This window comes from Eucyclogobius newberryi, unplaced genomic scaffold (assembly GCF_026437365.1).
Source record: "Eucyclogobius newberryi isolate DKJ021-1_F unplaced genomic scaffold, fEucNew1.0.hap1 SCAF_12, whole genome shotgun sequence".
In the NCBI taxonomy this organism is placed as follows: domain Eukaryota; kingdom Metazoa; phylum Chordata; class Actinopteri; order Gobiiformes; family Gobiidae; genus Eucyclogobius; species Eucyclogobius newberryi.
In genome coordinates this window covers 25910896-25926632 of record NW_027315746.1, presented here as the reverse complement: position 1 = coordinate 25926632, position 15737 = coordinate 25910896, and the positions used below count along the sequence as shown (strand labels likewise).

Sequence of the window (15737 nt, the reverse complement as noted above, 5' to 3'; positions counted from 1 at the left end):
CTACATTCATAATCAGCACGCATTCAGAGGAGGAAGTTACCAGATTGTCGCTCTGACTCCGCTGTGGACGCTTCTTCCGCAAAAAGGTTCCCATGACTTTATCCTTGAACACCTGCAGAAAAATATACTATAGTACTGGACTGCCATGACATAAAACGTGCAACATAAGAACAAAGAGTGACAAATGTGTTCCAACAAAATATTAAAAAGATTCTGTTTTTATGTCATTATAAAGGTTAAAGTGGTATTTGTCTCCTTTTCACTTTCAAACCGTGTACATTGTGGCAAAGACATCGAAACCTGCTATTACCTGTTGTCCTTGGCATACAATAAGACGATTTGATTAAAAAAAGTTAAAAATAACTTTTGCAATTTGTGGCTGTATCACTGATAATTAGAAATGGCTGGAGCTTGATCTTGTTTAAAATTTTAATAATTGCCAAGATCTTGTGATTGATGCGCGCAATTATTAAATGCCTTTATTAAACCCATAAGACATGCAATTAAATGCTAAAACAATTTATCCAATACAACTGCTGAGATCAATTAGATAGAACTGCAAAGACCAGGAACTAAAATCTGAAGAGCTGCAGATATATACAATACAATATATTGTAAACTTGAGATATCGCAATATGTGCTGACGCTATAATCAATGATGCAACTACTGTTATAACTAAATATATTGCTAATTTTTTTAATGAAAAGGGCAGATTTGATCTAGTATTTTCCCAAATTTGCCTTGATTTAATCTTGATTTAATCTTGCATTTGTCAATTTTAACAGAATTGAGGAGAATCTGACTATGCAAAATGTTTTTTAGGTTAACTGAAATCATTGTGTCCAAAAGTATATCAAAGTATTGCAAAAATATCAAATATCGCAGTAATTAACAGCCATATCGCAATCTTCTCAAATACCGTGTTGCCCTAATCTCAAGTTTGCTCTGTGCTAAAACATAATGACATAGATGTTTTTGAACGCTTTACCTCGTACAAGTAATCAAATATTTCCAGAATTGTCAGCACACTGGCTCCGATGAAGAGTCCCATCTGCCCTCCGATGTCCCCTGGAACAGAGAGATGGTCAGATAAGTGCAGGAGGGCTGATGGATCTGTGGTGAGTGGAAGCGCTCCTGTGGCCAGTCCACTATCAGCATCATTCATCTGCGAGGAGTTATCATAAATGTCCATCGCAGTCTCTTTCATCAAACCTGACCAAATCTGTCCTTGCCTCCTATTATGAAAATGTCTGCAGTCTGTTTGACAACTTCAAACCGGATTCAGCTCGGAGCGATGTGGGGAACGTGTGTGTGTGACGAAGCGTTTTCAGGCTCATGCGAAGGGCAACTGACGATTTTCAAGCTTAAAATCGGGAATTCTTACCAAGAAGCCCTGCAATTTCATAGGCCTTCTTCTGCTCGATCTTCTCGTAATTCAGCGCCTCAAAGAAGATGTCCAGGACTAGTATATTATCCCTGAAAATGGGAAATACCGACATAAATGGATTATAGACAAAATATTGCGTCGTTTTTTTAAAGTGATCCTTTTTTATTACTGTTACATTGAAGGTGAACGATGGAGACTGAAGACGTGCTATCTATACCACAGTCCAAATACTGCTCAAAAATAAACGCATCCAAGTGTTAAACAGGAGCGTATGTGAAAACGCCTGTGCAGAAACTACATTTGAGTTATATTTTCTTCAATTAATATACATAGTTAGCGTGTATGAATAAATAAAAACACTCCCTTTGGTTAGTATGCTGCAAACATTTCCAATCAATTAATTTATATCCGTGCTTGTGGTTGTTCCTCTGTTGCATGCAAATGAGCAATCAATGGTCTTTATTTAACACACAGAGGCCCATAAAGTATCAAGTAAAGTTGATCAAAATGCAATTACAATTTACTGCTGCTTTATTGGCCCAAAGGCTTTATTAAGCGGGAAAGGAAAGTGTGAAATAGGCATCTTATTTTGGCTCTGGCTCAACATAACTTTAACTCCCCGTTTATTCATTTTATTTCCCACCTGCTCGTCTCCATGGAAATATCAATGCTTTGCCTAGAATGTTCCACAGTAGGGCATTAAACATATCAATTATCCAATTACATGTGTTTTTTTTGTTCAAAAATATCCATGTCTTCTTGAGCGCGTTCGCCTCTCCACAGATCTAACCTGTAAAAGCTGCTCATCTCCATGGAAGCATATAAATTATCATAATGTCATACTGTGGAATATTCCAGGGAGAGGTGAGAGGCAATATATCAATATTTATATGTTATGCAATATTTGAATTTCCAGTATATTTTTTATTTAAAAAAATAAAATAAAAATGCTACAACAAAGGTAGCATTGTAGCATTGCAATTGATGATATTTCTACACTTTTGTGATTCATTCAACAGATAATTCACATTTTATAATTAAATCTCAAGTAATACGGTTAACACATTTTTGTTGAATGGATATAATACTGTCTGTAGGGCTCTAATCCTTTAGTCGATTAATCGGTCGATGGTGTTTAAGTCGAACACAATGTTTATTAGTCTACAAACTACTGTATTTAGATTAAAAGATTTAAAAAAAAAAACAGCAAAAAGGAGAAGATGTTGAAGTGACTCATGAGTTTAATCTAACTTGTCTAACACAGTACTTACACTGTTTACTTTTCTGTATAAATAGTTGTTTTTGAATAAACTCAGTTGCAGTTGTAGACTTTTGAGTGCAATTTGGGTTAGACATAAGGAGAGACTTAACAGTTTTGATAGCTTCCGTTGATAGGGCATGTCTTTAGTCGACTACAGTCTGGTGGCTAACATAGTGAGCCTTTGAGTTTATTCAAAACGAGCGCATATGCTTTAAAATGACACTGGTAATGAGCTAAGAGCGTCCACATATTTCTGAGCAGTACATAACATCTACAGTTTATTTAATAATCTGACTGCTGTATACTTACCCGATGTACTGCTCAGTTTTGTTGAATTTCTTAGCCAGATATTTAGCGGAGGCCTTACTGGGGATCTTAACCATGGACAGCTCCTTGCCATAGCGGGTCATGTTGCAGGGGGTCTCACACACACAGTAATCGTTGTCTTTCTCAACCAAAAAGTCTGTGGAGGATCAAAGTCATTCAAAAATAGTGCCACATCAAAACTCGGCTAAACATACCACAACAAGAAAAAGAACTACATTCGCTACCATCGTTCACTTTCCATGACTAGACTTGAATAGGACATTATGGGATGTATTCAAAATCAAGGAAGCATAAGGAGAACATCACAAATCTTCATAATGTCTTATTATGTGGGTTTATTGTTCTCGCCTCGGCCTTTTCCCAGAATAGTTTTGTCAAGTTAATGGCACAGAAATATAATAACGAAGCAGGAAAGAGTCACTTTGTAAAGCCAGGCAGATTTGAATGAAGATGTCATTGTGAAATAAACGTTGTGGAGCAAGTGTTCTCACCTAAAGCCGGGTCGGCACAGTCTTTGTACTGCTCCGGAGTGCACACTGTGGATGTACCTGTTTAATACAATAATCAAAGTCACAACACGACTCTCTGTATAACCCAGGGCTTCTCAAATGTTTTCTGGTGCGCCCCCTTTGGAGATTAAAGATGTATCTGTGCTCTCCTCTCCCTCTGTCTCTTCTCAGCTGCGCAGGGCAGGACAGTCCCCTGTCTGCAGTGGGAAAGCGCAGAATAGGTGCTTCACTGCGGTGAATGAGGAGCCGCACTCAGGTTACTTCCCATCACTGTGGATCACTTTTACCAGGGCGGGTCTACAATTTCACACACAGACTGCTTTCTGCGCGGAGCGGACTCTTACAGCTGCACTTATGTTTCACATTTTACTCAAAAAGCGCATGGGATCAACGCGGAAAGGAAATAAAATGCACACACATTCTTCAGATAAGCTTTATATCAAGGAGGAGACAAGCGCCAAGGGAGGGAGCACATATTGTGTAAGAGGTCAAAGCCGTGGCTCGTTCTAAACCTGCTGCCAACGGGTGTGAGGGGCACAGAGGCAAACGGGTGTGAGGGGCACAGAGGCAAACGGGTGTGAGGGGCACAGAGGCAAATATGTGTGAGGGGCACAAAGGCAAATGGGTGCGAGGGGCACAGAGGCAGACATGTGTGAGGGGCACAGAGGCAAACATGTGTGAGGGGCACAGAGGCAAACATGTGTGAGGGGCACAGAGGCAAACGGGTGTGAGGGGGCACAGAGGCAGACATGTGTGAGGGGCACAGAGGCAAACATGTGTGAGGGGCACAGAGGCAAACGGGTGTGAGGGGGCACAGAGGCAGACATGTGTGAGGGGCACAGAGGCAAACGGGTGTGAGGGGCACAGAGGCAGACATGTGTGAGGGGCACAGAGGCAAACATGTGTGAGGGGCACAGAGGCAAACGGGTGTGAGGGGGCACAGAGGCAGACATGTGTGAGGGGCACAGAGGCAAACGGGTGTGAGGGGCACAGAGGCAAATATGTGTGAGGGGCACAGAGGCAAACGGGTGTGAGGGGCACAGAGGCAAACATGTGTGAGGGGCACAGAGGCAAACGGGTGCGAGGGGCACAGAGGCAGACATGTGTGAGGGGCACAGAGGCAAATGGGTGTGAGGGGCACAGAGGCAAATATGTGTGAGGGGCACAGAGGCAAATGGGTGTGAGGGGCACAGAGGCAGACATGTGTGAGGGGCACAGAGGCAAACGGGTGTGAGGGGCACAGAGGCAAACATGTGTGAGGGGCACAGAGGCAAACGGGTGTGAGGGGCACAGAGGCAAACTTGTGTGAGGGGCACAGAGGCAAATATGTGTGAGGGGCACAAAGGCAAACATGTGTGAGGGGCACAGAGGCAAACGGGTGTGAGGGGCACAGAGGCAAATATGTGTGAGGGGCACAGAGGCAAACGGGTGTGAGGGGCGCAGAGGCAAACATGTGTGAGGGGCACAGAGGCAAACGGGTGCGAGGGGCACAGAGGCAAAAATGTGTGAGGGGCACAGAGGCAAACATGTGTGAGGGGCACAGAGGCAAATATGTGTGAGGGGCACAGAGGCAAACGGGTGTGAGGGGCACAGAGGCAAACATGTGTGAGGGGCACAGAGGCAAACGGGTGCGAGGGGCACAGAGGCAGACATGTGTGAGGGGCACAGAGGCAGACATGTGTGAGGGGCACAGAGGCAGACATGTGTCAGGGGCACAGAGACAAACATGTGTGAGGGGCAAAGAGGCAGACATGTGTCAGGGGCACAGAGGCAAACATGTGTCAGGGGCACAGAGGCAGACATGTGTGAGGGGCACAGAGGCAGACATGTGTGAGGGGCACAGAGGCAGACTTGTGTGAGGGGCACAGAGGCAGACATGTGTGAGGGGCACAGAGGCAGACATGTGTGAGGGGCACAGAGGCAGACATGTGTGAGGGGCACAGAGGCAAATATGTGTGAGGGGCACAGAGGCAGACATGTGTGAGGGGCACAGAGGCAGACATGTGTGAGGGGCACAGAGGCAGACATGTGTGAGGGGCACAGAGGCAGACATGTGTGAGGGGCACAGAGGCAGACATGTGTGAGGGGCACAGAGGCAGACATGTGTGAGGGGCACAGAGGCAAATATGTGTGAGGGGCACAGAGGCAGACATGTGTGAGGGGCACAGAGGCAGACATGTGTGAGGGGCACAGATGCAGACATGTGTGAGGGGCACAGAGGCAGACATGTGTGAGGGGCACAGAGGCAGACATGTGTGAGGGGCACAGAGGCAGGCTGACCCACTCCTCCACTGCTCTCTCTATTTAGAGATTAACCCCGTGTTGGCACTGGGCGTTTATCTGTTGCTCAATACACGTCACGCTTCCCCCTGCCACGGTTCTGTGCCCCCCCAAAAGGGTGCGCCCCACACTTTGAGAAGCTCTGATATAATCACTAAACCACAGTATTTGGTAACCATGGAAAATACTTTTCTTAAATATAATAATCAGCTAAAACCACAATGATTAAAGTTTATCTTGTTCCGATGCACAGCCGGGTTGTTATTGTGTGACTGCAGATGTCCTTTCCAGAAAGTCTAAAAAGAATTGCATATAGTATCAGGAGTACCATTATACAATATGTGTAGGTTTAATTGTATAATGCTAGAGGTAAATTATGAATAGACTGTCTGCAACAGAAGCATATTATAACACTAACTGAGAAGATCTTAAGGTTGCATAAAGATCTACCACCCACATTTATGAATCATTCATTTGAAATCTTCTGCCTCTCATTTATTAATGGCTGTTGCATATTAGTCACAGCTTTGTATTTTGTTGTTGCTTTAGCCAAAGGAGTTGTTTTATATTAGTCAAATGTCACCAAAAGTACAGTGCAAAAACACAGCGGTTGTGGGTTAGATTAAAGACCCACTAGTATATCATAATTAACAATCGAGTCCTGTTGTCTTTCTTGTAAATATATATGTATAATGTTCACGCAGACTAGAATTATTTTCAAAGTCAGGTACATCTAACACTAATGTACTTTTTATTGATCCAGTCTCAACTTGTTAGGCTTTGACATCAATGATATATATTACATTTAACTAACCCAAAATCCTCCTAAAACCCCTGTTTGCATCCTCTGTGTCAGTTGTAGCGCCCCCTACCTGGCATGTGCACCATCCTGCAGTTGCAGTTCTCCAGCAGGTAGCGTGTCTCACAGTCAATGCGGCAGCCTGTGATGCTGTAGGTGGTGAAGAACTCGGACTCCATGGGGGTCGACTTACAGTCCCCCCAGGGCCGTGGGAGGTACAGGAGCTGAAAGAGCCCACAGTAGATGGTCTCTGCTTTAAACAAGCTATACATCTGCAGTCTCAACGTAACACTGGTTATTACAAAAGCCAACAGCAAGCCCACAAAAAGAAACGTTCCACACAAAAAAGTACACAAAAAAGGTACAACTGCGGTACTCGGGTCACACTGTTGTTATTATTGTGGAGCAGCAAGCATCATGCACAACATTACTGATGCAGGTCTAGTCCCCGGTAAGAGGCAGAATACCATGGGAGTAGAGACAGGCTTAACAGAAATCTTAGAAAATACACACTTCCAGACAGGACACCACAAGAAATGGACAAATTTTACAAACCTCACATATAAATATGTATATAATATATATATATATATATATATATATATACACACGTCTTGTGAAAAGTTTTCCATCTCTCTTGGGTTAATGAATAAACTGACTACAGCAAAAGGAGTATGCAGTAGTAGTATGAGTGAAGAATTCTGATTTCCATATAGCTCGTGGGAGTAATTACAAAAAGCTTGACTGCAAAGCTCATGGAATTACTTTGCAACACAGTTACGGTCTCATTAAAGGGAGCAGTCATTAAAAGGTGAGGCTCAGGAAGAACTCGGATAATGATTCATTCATCCACTAATGAGGATATTTAGTGGGTGAATTTTTGAAGTTTTCCTTCATCAGGCTCTTGATGCACATGTTGGATTCATAACCAATATTCTGCCTGTATGCATGGTAAAACATATAGCCCCAAACGGTTAGCAATATCTAAATTGTTACAAAATTTAATTTAATTTAGTTGAATGAGTCCCTTAGGTCTTGTTGAGCAAAATATTCTTAGCGTAACCTCCATTATTCAGCATCTGTAAAGTAAAACTAAGCTAATTTGTGAATATATTAACAAAAAAAACACAGCTAATGATTTAGGAACAGCTGCATGTTATGTTATTTTTACTCTTAACATCTGTACTTCTATTTAGGCTGAACAAGTATTTCTTCTGCTCGTTTCCATGCAAAAAGCTCTGTACGTTCGAACTGTGTTTAAGTACCACACTACAATCAATACAAGTCTTGTTTCCCTGACAAACATTCACAAAGCAACTGTTAGCAGCTCACTACTGTTTCCCATCACCTCTGCCAGCGCTAAGCAGCCTATATCTGACAATCTAAAACTCATTTAGTCAATGGGAAGTGACAGCAATAGAGAGCGATTCACAGCAAAGTGGACTATAACTGGCAAACACGATTAAGTCCTTATTGAACTCGTCCTGGAGGATGTGGCTCTGCGGATACTGTTGGCTGGATCCCATAATAAAGCTCACGTTGTTTCTCTGCAGGTGATATTAAGAAGCAGTGCAGTGGACAGTAAAAGCAAGGCAAACAGAAACTTAGGGATGTCCTGATACACCTTTTATAAAGCCAGTCCATAAAAAGTAGTCTTTGTATAGCTTGCTTTGGATAAAGACTGCGTCCACAGTTGGGAGAACCAATTTAACAACTTGCAGCATATTTGGCGTCTGCGGTCTCAAAACTTAGTACATGGTATGCCACTTGCTAGTCCTGTTTTTGTTTTGCTGTGCTTACTTTTTTATCTCCAGACTGTGGCAAACATTTATAACTGACCATTTATTCAGACTAATAAGGACCAACTGTGCTACAGTCTATTTGATTGAATACTAGAGCCTCAACAACATATTTTAGTGCCATATTGACTGTAGCCTGTAATACAATTAACTACAATTAACTACTAGGTATCTGGACACCCCTTTTGAAAATGCTAATAAAGCACATATATATAGCAGCTCCAATAATCATACAAACAAATGGCTAAAAGAAAAGACTGCTGAGTAGACTCTGACGCAGATGTACAGTGTGGCCACACAGGGCACAGGTACATTCTTCTACAGGGTGGGCTCCAGAGCACAATGACACTGGGCAGGGGATGGATAAGCGTGACCCGTACAGCACTGGCATGCAGCAGGCCCACACTCATACACTACCCTCTGCTGTTGGACGGCGACAAACGTTTGGAAGCCGGGGGCCACCCCAAAGCCCAGCTCATGGAGGAAGGCGGGCTCTGAATGAGAGTGCAGCTGGACCTTTATCCCCGCCTCATAGGACGTCTCATCTAAAGCAAGAGCGAGGAACACAGCCCGCAGCGTGAGCGCAGTCATCAACAAAATGTATGCATCCTCGCAGTCAGGCAACACTACTCCCAACGGAATGTTCAATTTTATACATGCAGCTAAAGTATGGGCCAAAAACGTTAGTAAAACAATTTACAAATGAGAACAGAGAGTAGCAGTTATGACTCAACTCTAACAGAAAATTATTTTCTAAAGTACTGGACATAAAATCTGGACTAAAGTATAACTGTAGCATTGACATTTAAGATTTTTAGTGTCGGATTTGCCCTTAAACATTTGCATTTGTGGTGCATAGAGACAAAATAAATGAGCTTTCTCCAGAAAATGGCGTAAAGAAGGACTTAAAAATAGATTAAAAAATGCATTTAAAGGCCCACTTAAAGAGCCCAGAGATCAATCAAATGTGTATTCTAGACTCTCATAAACCATTTGCAAACTGTTCTGCTTCCAACACAGCCCCGAATATCAGCCGCTTTTCATTCAGCCATTTTGTAAGAATCACCGTTCATTCTGTGCTAATATCCAATTCTAGGTTACACACAAGTCAACTTCTCTTATTCATAATTCAACTCCAACGTGCTTACAAACGAGGCGCCTTGACCATAAGTGCTTTACTCGGCTGTCGATGGAGGAAATGGTAACGAGAACTCATCGGAGACGGACTGAAAAAGTACGCGGGCCAGATTTTAATGACAGCTTAATTAATTCAGCCTTGCTTTCACGTTGTAAACCTGTCTTTTGGCTGTCATGGCCGCTCACGTCTGGATTATGGATGATGAAGTATGCTGTCTGCTGGGACAAACTTTCATGACAGTGATTAATTCAGTAAATTGCAAAAATGGCTGAATGCATTTGGACGAGCACTGGATTTCAGAAGGAGGCCGTAGGTTTTCTAAACGGTAAAAATTGCCATCTCTGTGGTGTCCAAGTGTTCCCAAATCTCCATCTTCCCATGTTATTCTGCTGAAATGGATGCGTATGAGTCATCACAGGCAAAAACAACAACAAAAGAAGAGAATTGAGCTCATCCCGATAAAGCGACAAAAGCCATTAACTCGAGGAGCAAAATCGTTAAAGTTTAGGCTTGATTAATAACTGAAGTAATGACTTTGATTTACTGTCAGAATGTCCCTTGACTTCACAAAGGCTACCAACGCATGGGGAATTTTTAATGAGCCTCGAGGCAACATGGCACCAAACCATGTGTTATCAAAGCTAATCAGTGCTGGAGTCTTTGTTCCATTTTCTATTTGAAGGTTAGAAAGCTTTGTGCTAAAAATCGAATGAGGAATATCACAAAAAGAGTGATATTCACCTTGTTGCAAAGATTTAAGGGGCAAATATCATCAAAGCAAATGGATGACGAGAAAACTGAGTGTGAAAAGAGAATTGTAGAAGGTTCATTTTAACACGGTACGGTTATAAGTACAGGCAGCAACAGTCTATCGTTGTAATATATATTTGATAATGATTAAGATTTCATATTTTACTCATCAGTTGTTGAAAAACGCTAAAGGCAGAAGGCACCGTAGCATATTTAAGAGTAAACTGAACTGTCATTGCGGCATACTTTGTTCCATTAGCAGGCAGGTGAGCAGCTCTACTTTATGATATATACAGAACACAATGTCTAAACTACAAAGTGGAGAGTGAATATATCTCTGTGTATTGACCTTCCGCAGAAGGCTGCCAATCAATTTCCGACTTATTTTTCATCCTCGATTGAAGGCTGAGAGAGAAGTCTGGGAATAAGAAGCGTATAGTGTCAGCTGCGGGCGCCTTCAGTTTGCTTCAATAATACGCACACAAACTTTTGACTACATCTCTTAATCATTGTGGATTCCCTCAAAAATAGCTTCAGGTGCATCTTATGTGTCCATGAAGAATTCTAGGGAAGCTGTCGCAGAGGAAATAATATGACAGGTAAAGCGGCCGGCTTGTCCTCTAAAGGCGAGTGCGGGAGCTTGTAACTGGAGAAATGTCTTTGGAAAGGTCAGTTTTCGGTCATTTGGTTTAGTCTCAAAAGATTAACTACCTATCTGTGTTCTGCAGTAATCATTGTATTTAGTGGAATTGTAATGCTATATAGGACTAATCGAAACATAATGAGCCATTTTTTAATTTTGGAGTTGAGCATCAGTTTGATTACAGTAGCTATATGTTATTCTCTATATTTTATTCACAACCACTATGCTTGCAAATGCTGTCTTTTATTTTATTTTATTTTTTACAATATATTATTTCACAATCAGGTTTGGGTTTGGATTATGAACAGGTATTTTGGTTGAGGTTAGGGCTTTGGGACAAGAAAAGCGTCGTGAAAACGTTCATATCAATGTAATAAAATATTTTCCAACAAATATTATTTTTAATCTTTATGTTTTTACTATTTCACATACAGATAAAATTTGTCTCTCTGTAAATTGTTAAGTCATAAATGGGCCGCATCTCAAATGACCTTTGAAAACGTTAGCTATAGTTCCAATATTTTCGAGAGAAGTTGGCAATACTAAAACGCCTGTGAGTTTGTTTTGCTTTTGCTGAAAGTCAAGCCAATGCGAGGCCATCATTCGGGAAACGTCTAAATATGGCAAGTGTGTATGTGTAGCCAATTCAAAGCTGCTACATTTGTTTGGACCAAATGCTTTAATGATATTTTTCTGCTCTTTTCAGATGGCCGTGTCAAAGCCGATAGCTGTTTAGGAGTCATGAAGACCGTCTGTAGTCAAATAAACACTGCGGGTTGCCAGATACTATTTGCATGCTGACAAGTCCTGCTCTTGGCTCGTACAAACACAGTATGCTCGCAGTCATTACTTTGATCCAACTCTATCAATATTCCTTGGGCTCTTTAGCACCTCACTGCCTGTTTTTGTCACACATTTTTTTTTAATTCTTAACATTTATTAGGAGCTGCCTCAAACATCCGATTTTGCTCCAGGCTTGGTGACAACACGGAAATGGTGCTAACCGGGGCGACCGTCACAAAATTAAGCAGAAAAGAAGTTGGTGGCTGGAGGCAGGTACCAGTTGCTGTTGACAAGAGACAAAAGTTTGAAAACCGGGGGCTACTCCGAACCCCAGTTGGTCAATGAAGGGCGGCTCGTCCTGGCTGTGGATCTGAACCTTGATGCCTGCTTCGTAGGACGTCTCATCTGTGGATATAGTCAGAACATATCACCACCGCCTCTGGGCTCTTCACTGGCTGTGACTCGTGGCATTTAAGGAAGATGGATTGAGCTACTGTGATGGAAAACAACTCTACTAGTTTATTGTAAATGTGTGAGAGGGGCAAAAGTCAAAGCCACTAAAATATATTCAAACAGGTAAATAATATGCAAAGTTAGTTGGAGAAAGTTTCACTGCTGAATAAAGTATGTTTTTATTTTCCATTATACATTTATAAAGCAGTGCTGATTACCTTGGAACAAGTTTTGGAATGACAAAACAAAGTATTTTGCAATCATTGTTGTTCTACTGGCAGTGTGCAGGCAACAGCCAATGGCTCTCAAAGAAAGCCAACATATCCACCCTCCTGGCTATTCATAACTGTGTAATGAGAATTATATTTACATTGGTCTACAACTGTCTAAATGGCTGCTCGCTTCAATATGGAGTGTTTAAACGGGTTCATTATTTTCCATCACAGTGAAAATAACTAGTAACCAAAGGCATGTATAGCAGAAATCAAATTAAATTATGTTAACAAATGACTACTCATAAAAACAGAAAGTAATTATGTTGATGTCAAAGTTAATAAGTAACATTAATTGCCATCCCGCTCAAAGCCTTAAAACTCTAGGTTATATACATTTGGATATGTGCAGTGCACTCTTGCAATACCTCACTATGTGCTGAGAGCAGACCTGCACTAGAGTAAATGATCAAAGAGATAGTGGAGATGCTATTTTTATCTTTATGCTCCTTTATCCTAGGATTCAAACGTAGATGTACTGGAACAATTTTAGCCAAGAGTCACTGCTGCTGTACATTATTTATAGCAAAGAAACACATCTATCCATAGGTCCAAATAGGCAAACAAATGTGCATCATAGATTTAAATTGATTGAAGTATTTGGTTTACTGGTTTATTTACCGTGTGCAAATACAGAAAAACAAATCACAGCACATGCTCAAGTGCTGAGATTTGTGATTTGAGTTCAAAATACCCGTTGCAACTTCAAACTTTTGACTATAATATCTAAGAGGCTGTTTATCATGTCCCACTGACCTGTCTCTCCCCACACAGGCAGGTACTCGTCTTGCTGGATGTCCAACATGATCTCCAGCCCGTTTCCTGTCCCGCCCTTTAACGTGGTCAGCAGCGGGTTTCCGTCTTGTCCTGAGTTGAAAGTGTAGCATTTCCCGTACCTTGTGTAAATCTGCAAAACAGGAAAATACATGTTAAAAAAGAGCTGGAAGAGAACATAACTAGAGCAGAATAGAGTCAAAGAATCAAAAAATATAAATGGTAAAACATATATCTATATAAATATCATTTTCTGGACAGTAAAGCATTGTGTAGGCAAACAATTACATTTTGATAAAGGATGTGACAATATCAAATTATGGTCATTATAACAACAAAACAAAAATAAAATCTTCTTTCATTTTAATACATTACTGTTCCAATTGTATGAGCTTTAAAAAAATTCTGAATCCAAAAGTAAAGTTATTGTGATATAAAAAGCCAACTAAAAAGCACTATACCTTTAACATTTACAAGCACAACAGTTTGAATTGAAAATGACTGAATTTGGCTTCTTAATTTTTTTTTATAATGATTAGGTTTTATTTTTTATAGTTATATTGTGACCTAAATAATCAACCAAATAATTTTGACATTCCCTATTTAGCAATAATAAATCTTCTATAATCAACACTAAACTTCAAGATCATTTGCAGATTGAGATGCAAAAAATAAGCAAACCAGGACTAATATTTTAGAATGTTCCTCTGCAATTTATCTTTTGAAATATTATTAATGCACACATACACACCTCTAAGGTTAACAGATGCTAACAGGTGTGCCAGGTTTTAGATGTGACTCGTAACTGCTTAGGACAGCTCATCTGTGCACAGGCTCGGGCACTTGGCACCTGCTTGGACAAATTAATGAGTACAGGTATTTCCTAAGCAGCCATCAGTCTTACCACCCAATTTCACTCTTCACTCTAAATTAATCCAAAACATCTGATGTGCAGTTAGACAAGTAAACAGATGCTAAATTGGGTTTATGTCTTCACTTGAATCTGTTTGGAGACCGGCGTTTGTGGAGCCTTAAGTCTCGACATGTAATCACTGACGCAGCACCTCGGAGGGTTTAATTAGTGAAAGTACGGGTCCAAGAGTGCTGAGCTGGTAGCTGCACGGGGGACGCTCACTGTAGTCGTGTGAGGAACAGTGAAGGCTCATAAGACTTGACATTTGCGATGGCTGAAAGCAAAATACGACATCAGCTTGAGATGGGGGTGTCCATTTCAAATAAGATTACCTTGAAATAATTAGGTTGAGCAACTCTCTCTGTAAAGCGTTGTAAATCCGAGCAGATACAGTATCCATCTAATGATCTGTTGATATAGTTTCAGATTTTAAATGTAATCAAATTAAATAAAATGGCTACATTCAATCCTTTAACTCAAGTCGAGTTATATACCACTAGTAAAAATGTGCTTGTTTTTTGAAGCTTTAAAAAAAAGTCTTAATAAAAAGTTGAGGCCATTAACTTTTCTTTAACCCACTGTATTATTTTATTCCTGTTATAACAAACCAAAAACTAACAAACCAGAAATTACACAAATTATATTTTATTGTCCTTAGTAAAAAATAAAACAAACAAGCTTCCAGAGATTTACGGGTTTTGATCCATGGGTATGTCAGTGATGAAAATGTAGCTTTAGTTTTTGCAACACAATTCAAAACTGAATATCATATCTTTTTCATGGGGCAAAAACTTGATTTATATGTTGGTTGTGAATGATTTTATGCCCCAGAGAACTGGATGTGAATGATGTCACAGAAACTTTTAATGTCTGGTCATTGTTTATGAACTTTAACCCAGATACAACAGGTAGAAATTACAAGCTACAATACGTCTCTCCTGTTAAGGTTGATACATATTGTGCACCGTCTAATTAAATGAATAAACGCTAAACTCTTTGAAACTCTGAAAGCCAACTATATGGAAAGAATCTATTATTTCTCTTGGCTAAATTCTGGACAATTTGCGCTTGCATAATTCTTTTCCCAGTCTAAATAAACGTATATAATGCTTTAGAATGTACACTCTTTGCACAACTCTAACAGTGAGGTAGATGAGAGTTCCTTGATCTATAACAACAACATTGTGTTGTAAAACTAACATTCTGTACACAATGCCACCTTTTTCAGTCCTCCATCCACCATGCCAGCTCCCTGGTGCCAGTTCCCTCCAACATTTGCTTTACATGCCATAAAACAAACACAAAACAGCTTCTTATGCCATCTTCAGTGCACATTTTTCACGTTGGCAGTCTGGGTCCAAACAATTCCCCCGTCAAACCGCCTGTCCGCACAACATGTCACAGAGAAAAGAGAGAGGATTTGATTTGGCAGTAAATGTTCACTATTCCCTGTGTATCGGAGGTCAGGGTTGAAGGCATCCAGTGAAAACTGAAGCGGCATGAGGTATTCTCTAGAGATCCAAAGTCAGCCTTCCATGTCCGGCTTTAGACAGCAACACAGAGCGCCTCACGGATAACACACAGCCCGGTTCTTCTCTTCTTATTATTATAATGAGGCAATGGACATGACAACATACAAGGGAACATT

The 15737-nt window shown here is 40.8% G+C and overlaps 1 protein-coding gene across 8 annotated transcripts in view; it reads right to left on the bottom strand.

Annotated features, from left to right (window-relative positions):
* asic1c (acid-sensing (proton-gated) ion channel 1c) overlaps positions 1-15737 on the bottom strand; it is a 150156-nt gene that overhangs the window by 5228 nt on the left and 129191 nt on the right. For 6 of the 8 annotated variants that reach the window (XM_072441698.1, XM_072441693.1, XM_072441696.1 and 3 more), the window contains exons 2-9: positions 13159-13309; positions 11955-12082; positions 6638-6788; positions 3468-3524; positions 2959-3112; positions 1386-1477; positions 990-1069; positions 41-112 (exon numbers count right to left, since the gene is read on the bottom strand). In XM_072441698.1, coding sequence (XP_072297799.1) covers positions 41-112; positions 990-1069; positions 1386-1477; positions 2959-3112; positions 3468-3524; positions 6638-6788; positions 11955-12082; positions 13159-13309 — 885 coding nt within the window. Of the gene's footprint in view, positions 1-40; positions 113-989; positions 1070-1385; positions 1478-2958; positions 3113-3467; positions 3525-6637; positions 6789-8780; positions 8909-11954; positions 12083-13158; positions 13310-15737 lie in introns of all 8 variants that reach the window. The other 2 variants (XM_072441694.1, XM_072441691.1) reach the window with 1 other exon arrangement.